The sequence below is a fragment of the Aspergillus versicolor genome, assembly GCF_001890125.1.
Source record: "Aspergillus versicolor CBS 583.65 unplaced genomic scaffold ASPVEscaffold_6, whole genome shotgun sequence".
Classification (NCBI taxonomy): Eukaryota; Fungi; Ascomycota; class Eurotiomycetes; order Eurotiales; family Aspergillaceae; genus Aspergillus; species Aspergillus versicolor.
In genome coordinates this window covers 1,826,745-1,838,587 of record NW_024467529.1, presented here as the reverse complement: position 1 = coordinate 1,838,587, position 11,843 = coordinate 1,826,745, and the positions used below count along the sequence as shown (strand labels likewise).

Here is an 11,843-nt window from a genome sequence, read left to right as displayed (position 1 = left end):
TTAGCACCCTTCCTCTAATCCAGTATTATATCGATTTTGCGTTTCCACCGATTGGCGCACATCAATCGCTAAGTAAATTTTGCACGACGCGGATTTCGATGAGCTTAACTTCAAGATTCGTTCTTCACTGCCGTCTGCCATCTCATGTGGGAAACTATTTCCGTTTGTATCTTGAAAAGCTAGCGTTTTATATCTTCCACTACAATAACTACTCCATCAAACAAGATAGTTATTCGCAATACTCGCTTTTACAGTTTGATGATTGTCTGGTCGTATCATGGGAAGCAATGTTTCATTTTTTGGTTGTAGCGTTTGGTAATTGTAAGGGTAGATATTTCAGATATATATATTTGGCATTTGAGGCATAATCAAAACACAGACACCACTTGTTCTTCAAATATTGACTCATAAATTAACTTGCTCGTATCACTGAATGATAGATGCCTAAATATTGTACTCGTTTTGCATTATTTTTCGTCCCTCAGTGTTGCTTGTTTTCACGGTGATTGCGACCCACGAGGGTATATCATAGCCTTTTATCAACTGATACCCCAGCCCGGTCGAACCCTGCCATAATGATCCTCCACGAGTGACATTAAACACACTTCACAATAATATCCTATGAGTACAAGATTGTAAACAATTGATCATGGGCCTGTAGTATACTCCTTGGCCGCTATACAGCCGGTGGACGTTGCAAGGTCCATTAACCTGACCAGGTCCCTTAACTACAAGACTATACGTATGAAATCTGACGACCCGAGACCCATACTCGAGGACAGCTACCTGTTCAACGAGAGCCCCAATCTCTATATCCCCTACAAGCACCCTCCTAGATCGTGGGCGCTGTAGGCAACGGCTTATCATTCCAGACCAACCACAGTCCAACTTATTGGCCCGCTGGACAGCGGGAACCATTTCCAATTCGAATTCAGTGAGGCACAGACCCAAGGTAGCCTTCGGGGGAAACCTTCCAACTTGGGGGACTGAGAAGTCGAGAACGAGGCCATAGCTGCGCTGCGGCACTGTTCTCTCGCGTGGCCGCGAACCCGATTTGGGCCATCTACCAGGTCACTCATATGGTCTGGTACTTTTTTTTTTTTTTGCCCATTTCAAGAAAGGATCCAGAAGAGGAAGCNCACTGTACTGTGGCATCGTCTAGCGCGGGCGCATGAGATATTGGTATATGGTATATGTTACTTTACAAGCTAAGCTTTTTTTTTTTTTTTTTTTTTTTTTTTTTTTTTTTTTTTTTTTTTTTTTTTTTTTTTTTTCCCGGCACCCAGGAGTCCTACGGTACGAGTCCAAACTGCCCTCGAGCATGGATCCAGGATCTAGGCCAAGTTCATGAACTACGCAGAGACCGTGGCCATAGCCAGGCACGCAGGACCTTCACCAGAAAGATTCATCAATCCTTCCACCCCTTGAACCTTGGGTTTGGGCTTGGGTGTGACGTGGTCATAGAGGTGGGAGGGGTTCGCAGCCATGCACCTTGAAACTACCTACTAAGTATGTACATCGATGAATCCCCGGGGGAACTCCTGCCTTGCTCATCGATTTGTCCATACCAAGATACCAAGAAATTGGGCCTCGAGCCCTCTACAAGGCAATGTTCTATCCGGCTGGATGTAGCCGATGTGCACCTCTTGAACGAACCATTATGACGACCAGGTACGTATAACCACGTAATCTGTGCAGCCTCCTCGCGGACTGGACCTAATCTCGATCACTGGTTCAGTTTGTTGTTCGAGCTCTCGCCTGAAGAGCCAAAGTCCTTGCATACAGTTGCAATTGAATTGGAATTTGAAAGTCTGAGTCGCGTTGGCTGTGTATCTTGCTTGCATTCCTCGGGCCGGGACGCGCGGGCGACTACTGTAGTTGCCACAGTAACTTGCTCCCCTCCTACTCTTTCATCAGATTGACATGCAGTGATGGAGTATCTTCAGGTTGCCACTCGATGCAGCTAAGAAAAAACAGTGCATCGACTACGGTCTCGATGAGTTCCGTAGCCCGCAGGAGCAAGGTATGGATGCTCGACAGCACATTGTTTCAATTTGTCAAACATCCTGGACGGACTTCGAAGTATGGCCCGCACCAAGTTCTGGGCAGTTAGTAAGGTGTGTGCCTTGCTTCGAACCGTGGTTTCATTGATTTTGCCTTCGGGGAGGACACCCAAGGAAGGACAGGATGCTGACTGCAAATGGATGAAGTCCCAGCTGGGCTTGGTAGATCATGGACAGGTCGTTTTTCAACGCCCTATACTGGAAAGTGGGGACCCACTATTTTCTATAAACTGTCTCCTGATGCACGGATTATCCCGAATCTGTGAGTTGGGTTCGGGCCTGCCTATGTAGGAAGTGATAACACGGTGCGGATATGTATTCAGGGCTGGGTGGGGGAATGGAGCCGCTGGTGGAGGTGCATCGGCGTGCCCGGGAACTGCGAGTCCTAGGACTCTGGGAAAAGGACTTTTCTGTTATTTTCCCTCTTGCTTGACGATATTTAGGATTTCGATGGAGTTTTGAAAGTGTTTTAGTGGTTGAATGCAGTTGGATGGATCTGGAGACATATTGCGAGCCTGCGAGGTTGAGTGGAATACTCAAGTCAGGTAGGCTGATGTGAAGTACGCAGAAGCACCAACATTTTCATACACAAGCTGAAGCCTGCTCTGCTTTCCGCCTCGATCAATGCTCTCGTTTGCGCAACGAGAGCGTGCGCTTGAAGCTCCGAGCACGTATTCTTGGGTCTACCGGAGGAGGACCGAGGAACCGACAAGAGGTACAAATGTCTTTCCTTTTTTTTTTTTTTTTTTTTTTTCCATGGACCGAACACCTGGGTCGAATATTCTTTCCCAAATCGAGGGGATGAACCCCGCACGAGTGTATTGAGATTTAAACCCTGTCTTGGTGGGAAAATGCTAAGATAGGGATGGATCGACCGCAAGGGAGACGGAATAAACCTTAGTTCGGTCTGGACTCTCGAGGATGAAGGAACTCAAAGTACACACCGGGGGGTGCGGGGTCCGAAGAACAATGGTCAGTTGATCATAGATCGCTGGATTAGAGGAGTTCGAAGCTTGCATTGGCCACTGCAAGGCCTCTCTCGAGTGTTCAGTTCGCCAGAACGTGGGTTAAAGATGAATGGTGCGAAATGATAGATTAACAGATAGGACCTGAGCTGTCAGGATGACTGGCTGAAGAAACGAGCAAGCTTGAACTGGGTCTGCACTCTGCAGAGGCCGAAACGACGACAATGTATGGCATCGTTCTCGGCACTCCTTGAGTAAAGCCGAGTCGAATAGCAATGTACAGGGGTAGATAGTGCTTACTGAAGCTGTGACTTTAGATGCAAAACTGGCCTTGGAGCCCTGAGCTTGAATGTATACGCACTGTCACTGTTATGCCAGGCCGAAGATCGGCGTGGTGTACCTCTCAGAGGGGTATGCCAGACCCGGCCCGGTAACCCACGAATGACGAAGGTTAGCACTAAGCATATTGGAGTCCAGGATTCAAAACCGAGCACGAGCCAGCCAGAATTGGTGGCGCTTGGACATGCGCATAAGAGAATAATCAATAAAACTCCTTCGTTCCAGGTCTTTAACCATACTAGGTGGGAGACGCGGCAAACCCCAGCGAATGCTGAAACGCCGGAGAACCCCATTGAGAGTGCTGGAGCGCAGCAGCATGAAAGAAGGGGGCAAATAAAGACCAATAAAGGCCAGATAGATATGATCTTGCATCAAGTGTGCGCTTTGCACGCAGGGATCCCTGGTTCGCAGTCTGCAAGTTGGCGGATTGGGAGCAAGTTGAACAGTGAAACGGGGCCGTTTGTCGACAGGTAACGAAGAGCCGCTGGGAACTCCACGTATGGAGAAAATATGGACAGCACATAGGGCTCGTAAAATCCAGAAGGGATCAGTGCTTTTTTTTCGCTTTCTGAATTCTGATACATCACTCTTCGGCTTCCTCACTTCTGGAGCTATTCTTAGGTCGTCCTAGTTCGAGAACGGGCCCAGCTTCGACCGCGAAGTAAATTGTTATTTTCTGGGCCGTCTGACAGATACAGATCATTCGTTGACTTTGGGTTTATTGGAGTTTATCGAAGTGAATGACGTGCCTCAGGCGGTTTTGCAAGGCTGAAGTGAAGGCTCACTGTTATCTGTTCGATTTTTGCTTCTATCGGGGCCTCCCCACAGTAGCTGTGCCTTTCGACCTAGTCCAATGGATCATTGACGTTCTGAGCGTTCTGGGGCACCACAATGCAGCATCCCGGAGAATAAGCGAAACCAGGCGAGTTAGACAGCATTCGGATATTTTCTGAAGCGCGCCTCCCCACCTGAGACGTGGATTGCCTCAGTAGTCCATGGTGTCTTCGAGCGATTTCACAATGCCTCAGTCCCCGCGCCTGTATCTGTCGTTCATCGCCATTGTACTCCGTAGAGTTCGCGGTATTTTGTCAATGAAGTTTGTGCCTGATCTTGCTGCGGGCAATCTCGGAATCGGAATACGCATTTGATCGCAAATATCGTGGCTTGTTTCATCAATGTGCCTCAATCTCATGGTTCTCAACAACCTCCAAGCGTTCGACAACCTCCATCTGCAGCTACCGTCGCCTAGCATACATTGGTCTGTTAGAAGGAAAGCCAGGAAGTACCGAACCAGGAACTCGAGTAATAGTTCTCAACATGGTAATTATTTCATATGAAAGTACGTAGGCGGAAAACGTGGCGCTCGAGGAGGGATCAGATCATCAGACAGGCATCAGGGCCATTGAGGCCCTGGTTTTTCTCCTCATTCAAGTTAGATCCGGGGACGGGCAGTTGACAGATCTTATCCTCTCTGCCGTACGACCCGCCTACCTCCACCACAGTGGCATGCATAACAAATTATTGTGTAAATCATCGGGATAACAGCCCGGTAAGCGAACACGTACGTCGTACTTTACGTATCCTCGAGCATCGGCCGCCACCGATCGAGGCCTCATGAAGCTCGCCCACCATGAGTGCACCTTCTAGGCCTTCCTGGGCTAGGAACGGTTGATGATTGTGCCCACGCCACATGGCTCCTGTCCCATGCTCCGGGTAGTGACCGAGCACGGATAGCAGTGTTGCCTTGTCCGTTGGAGATGTCCAACGCGTATTCCAAATACTACTTGAGGTCTTAGTGGCAATCCATGCCATTATAACATACCATCTCGGAGGGGGGTTTAAGCCAAGGGATGGAAACGTCCAGAACTGATCAAATGCACGATTGGCAGGGACCCGGTCTCTGGGATCTCCAGACGACAATCTCGATGGATGGAATGGACTTTCGGAACTGTGGCGATCTCGACTCATGGCTGCAGGCTACTCGATGGCTCTCGGCTCTGCTCCGCGGCTTGCCTGGCTCAATCTGAATACGGATTATCCTGGCGGCGTCCCCTACGTCGAGTTGAATGCCGAAGTTGATCGTAGCACAGTACTCCCCGGTGTAGTAAGTCGATAATATGTACCTTGAATGCGGGAGACAGAACCAAGCATCAACAAAGCTGTCAACCACGCGCGGAAACCCAAATATCCATTGCAAGGCACATCTAGCGTACTTCTGGCACCTGGGGAAGAATTATGTTGCTTGCGCTCGTCAGGTTGGAGAATGAAAGTCCTTGCTTCGTGCTATTAGGCTCTGGATCACCTCCTGTCGAAAGGGTGATCTGCTTGGAGATCCTGCAAATGCCCGTGCACGGGAAGTTTGTGCAGAATCCCCAATATCGTCTTCACACAAAACCTTCGGGGCGTACTTTTGTACTCGATAGGGTGAGATTATCGATTTAGTTGAGAGGAGTCTCTGCACGGCATATTCTATACATAGTAGTGGAACAGGTGTCTGGTTGGGTCTAGTAGTTCGGATCATCATGGGACATGGTTCATTGTTGTTACTTTCTCGTTATATGTGGTTACCTGAAGTGACTCGGGGTTTATACTTGAGGATCTGTTCTCATGGACAGACCAATACATCCGTGTCTGTCCCTGCCCGGCATGAATTTCGGTTCCTTGCCTTGCAGCTTCGGCTGGACATTCGAAACGTTAGCGAGTCAATGAAATGGATAGGCACTGGACTCATGATCCCGAGTTCCGCGGCGTCCACCAGGTGGCGCTTAACCTCGCGATCAGAACGCTCGTCAATCTAGTATGGTGGGTGACATTGTCTCGGGCCCGAGGCCTTGAAACGATGGACATAATTTCGATGGATTACATCCATTGGTTCGACTTTCTATTGAGGGCTTCGATGCAAGGAGGATCGATATTTTTTGCCCCGTGAAGATCAAGAGTCCGCTGTGCCGGTGACAAATCAAGGGTCTCCAGCGCCCATTTCACTCTCCATACACTGGGGTCAAACCCGCTGATTGGCGAGTCGTATTCTGTTTTGCGTCTGTGCACTTTATGATAGAGACTTGAGCCCCAGGCGTCCGCTGAAATGAATTAACTTTGAGCGTCGAACTCTGCCGTAATCTTGGTGGCGTTTCCGCGTGGATCGCCTCCTGGGGGAAAAGGGGCCTCTACCTCATTATTGAGCAAAAATGGAAGGAGGATGGTGATGAAAGGGCGATCGATGGAGGCAAATGGGGGGGGCGAACATGGCGTTGACTGAAGCAGTAGCGTGCGGGTGTTACTGACCGGGGAGCTGGAGGGAGCTTTAAGACTACTTACCTAGGTATGGACTTGGAGTCTGTGATATTAGAAAAAGAAAAAAGACGGCCCCAGGAAAAAAATAGATTAAAATAAAATAAACGCAAAAAAGAAATACGCTGTGGGAAAAAGAAAAGAGGGATAACGATCGATCGGTAAGTCACTGTCTGGAGGCAGAACTGGAGTTGGAGTTTCCGAGTTGAGAGTTCAGTACATTTGTTGCTGGTGATACATCCAGATCCTCACGGATGGCGTCGTCTGCGGTTCCCACCCCTCCCCATTCTGCTATTTTCGCCTATGCCCTCTGGTCCCTCGCCTCGTTCGCCGTGTGCATCTCACATATAAAACATGCTGCGGCATCCGGCTTTCGTTTCTTCGAGCATCCCAGGCCTCGTGGAATTTCTCGAACGCCTTCGTTTATTCTACCTCAGTCACTGTCCCTTGCAATCACCACCCCTTGATCTACATCTATTTGGGTCTATTTTATAAGCACTGTACTTTATTGTTGCTGTTATACCTCACATCAAGGTCTACAAATACCTACCCATTGTCTACATCAGTGCTGCACATATACATACTTGCAACAGCCTCGACGACACTGCATATTCAACGTCCACCACCAACAAACCCATACTGTAAACTGCTCGCCAGTTGAAGGAATGGCTTCAATGACAGACGACGTTTCCCAACGCTGCCATCTCCCGTAAGTATATCGACACCTTCCAGTCCTCCGACACGACTGACTTGAAATATAGTGGCGTGCGGACGATTTCCTCTACTTCAAGCCCGGCAGATATGACTGAAGACCGGCGTCTACCTCCACTACCCCGTATTGAACCTTTACAACGAGACCTGTTCAATCCATTTACTCAAAGGAACCTCATGCCCAGCCCACCGGGGACACATGATACTTTCCCTGTTAAATCGCAATGGGCACCGACAGAGCATATCGTGGCACCTCCATCTCCAGCGAGCACTGCTGACTCTTGGGGGGAAATGGTACCACCACAGAATTCGTTTAGATCAGCTCAAGATATTTCGCATCTTTCTGCGGCCGATCTCATCAAACTAATAGCTCCAGACCCAGAACACATTACTCGCAAGCGGCCACTGCAGCAGCCCTGCGGCAGAAAGCGCAAGGCAAGTGTGATGTCTGCGGACCTGGATGATCAGAGGGAAAAGCATCGTGTTGCTGAAGGAAACCGACGGAAGAACCTAAGCAACTTACACAAGCGGTTAGACAACAGGCTCCACGACTTCTTTCTCCAAAGAGCTGGGTGGAACCCGTCAAAGGGCACAGCTGAGTCTAAGGAGCACATTGTCTCTGGCGCGATTGACCTCATCGACTTCATGCAGATCGTCATCGTCCAGTTAATTTGTCAGGAGAAAAAGGTGCCGGAGCATCTACAAGAAAAGATTCAGCCTCAACTTCGGTGCATGCAACTCCAGCGCTTGGTCTCTGGCCTTCAGCAGCAGAACCACGCGGCACAACAGCAAGCCGATGCATTGAAGCAGGAAACCCAGGCTCTAGAAGAGCGAAACAGGACCTTGGAAGAGCACAACCGAGCCCTTGAGTATCAACTCAGGGCCCGCGAGCACATCTACCGCTCCCCAAAGATCGAGCAACCGAGCCCCCAGCAAGTTGCTTTGCTGCCGGACAGCAAACCGAAAACCATGCTCCCGGGCCTGCGCGTGGTCTGTGATGAGATTGCTACGAACAGCCCGGAATCTTCTCGGTTTGATGCCATGTCCACTGGAACATCCCAGTCTTTTGGTCACACCTACCTTAGCCAAACACCGCCAACGACAGGCCCGTCTACTCCTGTCTTTCATCACGCCACCTACTCAGTGGCCAATTCACGACCTCTATCTCTCATACAATCACCATAACCTGAGAGGCTGCTGATGACTTTTCTTGTGGTTAATATCATAGCGGGTGGGCGGCTATCTGTGAAGGCCTTGGATTTTGGGGCCCGCGTGTTTATTTTACGGTGTTGATGTTTCGAATTTTCGGAACGCACGCCAAAAAAAAGTTACTTGGGAGTACCAACCTTCTGAGTTTCTCCTTCATGTTGTATAATATATTCGGTTATTCAATACGGCGTATTGGGCCGGTGTTTGAAGCTCGGGAGCTTCCCTTCCTTGATGCCCACAATATACATACATACTAAGGCATATTTCGGTGTTATAGCTTCGGTTTCTTTTTTTACTTTCCTTTGTGAATTTTGGGTCTCTGGAACAATGTATTTATTTTATATAAAGATGCCATGCTGATTATACACGTATCAGGGCACCATAGACATAGAATTGATGAACGTGATGATGCCAACTTACAATCATTGTCTACCTACCTCCAATTGCCGATTACCTACGTACGTATTAGGAATGTCTCCAAGGCCATGTTTTCGTACATTAATAATTAAAATTTCCTCAGATAGAGACCGGACGCTGTTCAATGAGATACGTAAGAAGTCAATTTTGTTGTTTTCTCATTTGGCGACTTGCAGATTCAGGGCCGGTTTCGTTAAAGACCCTGAATCTGGAACTCGGGGATTACGAAATAATACATGATCATCGGTGAGATTTTGGCGAGAATCGTGTAATTTACATTGAAATTTTACAGTTTCAATCGAGATAGTACCCTCGAGCTAATGGGTTTTGCTTGAAGATGGCGTACGAATAGTATTTATTATTTCCTATCAGTATGTAGGAATTATGTGAACATTTCAGCTCTATTACAGAAAGCAGTCTGGCCGTTTATTATTCATTCTTTAGGAGGCTATAAAAAGCAACGATGGACCGTTCCCGAGTCTCCGATCAGAGGCTAGATTGGCTGGACTGCGGCTGGTGGATTTTATCTCAACTCTCAAAGGTGTCAAACGTTCAACTGTCGACCCCCTTCTCTTCCATCGCCTCCACCAACTCTCCGCGACCACGCCTGTCCTGACGAGCTAAGCATCTTCATCTGGCCGCCCGGTATCCTATTGAGCCTCAAACCGGTTCCTTTCACTCGTTTGGTCCGTTGCTTTCTCTCGATCGGTGCTACTCTGCCGAATCTTTTTTTATCCCCTTCTTCAACCATCAACCGTCTCCAGCCGATCGCATTGTTGTGCCAATACGTTGGCTATCTTAACCCTCAATTCCGCCAATATTGACAGTCTAGAAACGTCGACGCCGAGTATCCGCCTTCTTTAGAAGTTCCTATCGTCGAACCAGCCCCTGCCGCAACCCCTATCTCCTGCCGCGCCCCCCCGACGGTCGTGACAGTATTGTGCTGGGAATTGTCGCGTACCGCGGGCATATAGCACTCCGTCCTTGGAATCGATACCTTTAATTTGTTTGGAGTCCGTGACTTCATAATATTCCACCCGCAAGGATGCTACTTCCAAAGGGTGGTGTAACGTGGAAGTCGGCCAGAGCTAGGCTGCCTCCATGGCGGGCTGTCCTAGTTCTAGTGACGAGGACGCGATTTTTAATATCCCTGGCGATCACTGGTTTGATCGTCTTACTATGGCGCGGAATTAGCAGTTCCGCCTCTGAAATGCAAAAGTAAGTTGAAACGCAATCTGTCTTGATAGCGTCAAAACCGTTAGCAACCTCTCAATCATACTGACCGCGCGCGGCTGCCAGTTTTTATTGCTACGGACCTCCAAAATCGCCAATGGATATGAGCCTTAATGAGATTACCGAATGGACCTCCCACGCCCAGACTCCCGTCCTCTTCAACTACCATGAACCTTATGAAGTGAATTCCAGCTCGATCAACACTGTTGACCTCAACCCAATCAAGTCTACGACGCATGCCGTTCAAAATTCCGAGCGTATCCTGATCCTTACACCGCTGAGAGATGCTGCGTTTCATCTCAACAGATATTTTGACCTCATCTATAAATTGACATACCCACACGAGCTGATTGACCTGGCCTTCCTCGTTGGCGATTCCAAGGACGAGACGCTGGCAGTGCTCACATCCGAACTGCAGCGCATTCAGTCCCAGGAGAAGGTCGCTTTCCGCAGCGCCACAATTATCGAGAAGGACTTTGGCACTGCCTTTGAGATGTCCGTTGAGGATCGACACTCGTTCGCCGCACAGGGGCCTCGGCGCAAGGCTATTGGCCGAGCTCGCAATTACCTACTTTACTCCGCCCTAAAACCAGACCACTCTTGGGTCTACTGGCGGGACGTTGATATTGTGGACAGCCCGGAGAGCATTCTGGAGGACTTCATTGCCCACGATAAGGATATTCTCGTTCCTAGTATGCTACACTAACTTACGTTTCTCAAGCGAGGGTTTGCTAACTGCCTTTCAGACATCTGGTTCCATCGCTACAGAGATGGCGTTGATATCGAGGGTCGCTGTATGTGTCCATGATTTTTAGAGAGTTATGGGGCTTTTACTCACTTTGTTTTAGTTGACTACAATTCTTGGATTGACTCCGACAAGGCACGTAGACTTCGCACGACGTTGGACCCTGACACGGTTTTGGCAGAAGGATACAAGGAATACGACACTGGCCGTCAATATCTCGTTGGAATGGGTGACTGGAGAAACAACAAGGATGAAGAAGTTGAGCTCGATGGTATTGGTGGAGTTAATATTGTCGTCAAGGCCGATGTTCATCGCTCAGGTATGAATTTGAACCTCCTCCAAACACTAATTTTACCCTAGCGCTCTAACATTACTTCTAGGGATCAATTTCCCCGCGTACGCTTTCGAGAACCAGGCCGAAACCGAAGGATTTGCGAAGATGGCCAAGCGTGCTGGATACCAGGTCATCGGCCTGCCAAATTACGTTGTCTGGCACATTGATACCGATGAGAAGCCGGGCAACCTCGGAGACCGCAAGGCATACTAGTTCGCACGTTTGAATTAATTTATTATCGACAAGGCTCTACGATTTTTGACCTTGGTTGCCTCTTGTCTGTCCAATGTATATCTAATGCATTGCGGCTGGTTTCATCGCACACGGGTCCGCCGCCCTCACGCAGTTCTTATTAATCATTTTCTTTGGATGTCGCGTACAGCTAGTTCGGCTCCGATAATTAGCCTTCCTTTACGTTGTGTTCTAGGGATACGTCTGCTTTTTTCTGTTGGCGCTGGGAGAATGTGTTCAGCGGCCTTGGAGGCTCAGGGTTGAACGTGATTGAGCTCAGACTGAGCTTCACTTGTCCGTCAGTG

General features: G+C 48.8%; 4 protein-coding genes across 4 annotated transcripts; 2 read left to right on the top strand and 2 right to left on the bottom strand.

The window, feature by feature from the left end:
• Positions 1–2,952: 2,952 nt before the first annotated feature.
• Positions 2,953–4,025, bottom strand: ASPVEDRAFT_750180 (uncharacterized protein). Its single transcript, XM_040816278.1, has 2 exons — positions 3,329–4,025; positions 2,953–3,172 (listed from the first exon to the last, which is right to left on the bottom strand). The coding sequence occupies exons 1-2, from the start codon at positions 3,658–3,660 to the stop codon at positions 3,037–3,039; spliced, it is 468 nt and encodes a 155-aa protein (XP_040669484.1). The 5' UTR covers positions 3,661–4,025; the 3' UTR covers positions 2,953–3,036.
• A 716-nt stretch (positions 4,026–4,741) lies between these two features.
• Positions 4,742–5,335, bottom strand: ASPVEDRAFT_30221 (uncharacterized protein; the record flags this gene model as incomplete). Its single annotated transcript, XM_040810337.1, has 3 exons — positions 4,742–4,854; positions 4,933–5,147; positions 5,190–5,335. 3 exons carry the CDS (start codon positions 5,333–5,335, stop codon positions 4,742–4,744), a joined length of 474 nt encoding a protein of 157 aa, XP_040669483.1.
• Positions 5,336–7,224: 1,889 nt separating this feature from the next.
• Positions 7,225–8,764, top strand: ASPVEDRAFT_750090 (putative HLH DNA binding domain protein). Its single transcript, XM_040816277.1, has 2 exons — positions 7,225–7,367; positions 7,420–8,764. Exons 1-2 carry the CDS (start codon positions 7,324–7,326, stop codon positions 8,552–8,554), a joined length of 1,179 nt encoding a protein of 392 aa, XP_040669482.1. The 5' UTR covers positions 7,225–7,323; the 3' UTR covers positions 8,555–8,764.
• Positions 8,765–10,040: 1,276 nt separating this feature from the next.
• Positions 10,041–11,520, top strand: ASPVEDRAFT_54068 (ANP1/MMN9/VAN1 family protein; the record flags this gene model as incomplete). Its single annotated transcript, XM_040814879.1, has 5 exons — positions 10,041–10,213; positions 10,295–10,920; positions 10,975–11,022; positions 11,077–11,292; positions 11,354–11,520. The coding sequence occupies 5 exons, from the start codon at positions 10,041–10,043 to the stop codon at positions 11,518–11,520; spliced, it is 1,230 nt and encodes a 409-aa protein (XP_040669481.1).
• Between the last annotated feature and the right edge of the window lie 323 nt (positions 11,521–11,843).

Coding starts and splice junctions, on each gene's coding strand:
- ASPVEDRAFT_750180 (XM_040816278.1), bottom strand. CDS start 3,660: ATGGGGTTCTCCGGCGTTTCAGCATTCGCTGGGGTTTGCCGCGTCTCC. Junction 3,173..3,328: donor CATCTAAAGTCACAGCTTCA/GTAAGCACTATC, acceptor CTGACAGCTCAG/GTCCTATCTGTTAATCTATC.
- ASPVEDRAFT_750090 (XM_040816277.1), top strand. CDS start 7,324: ATGGCTTCAATGACAGACGACGTTTCCCAACGCTGCCATCTCCC. Junction 7,368..7,419: donor TCCCAACGCTGCCATCTCCC/GTAAGTATATCG, acceptor CTTGAAATATAG/TGGCGTGCGGACGATTTCCT.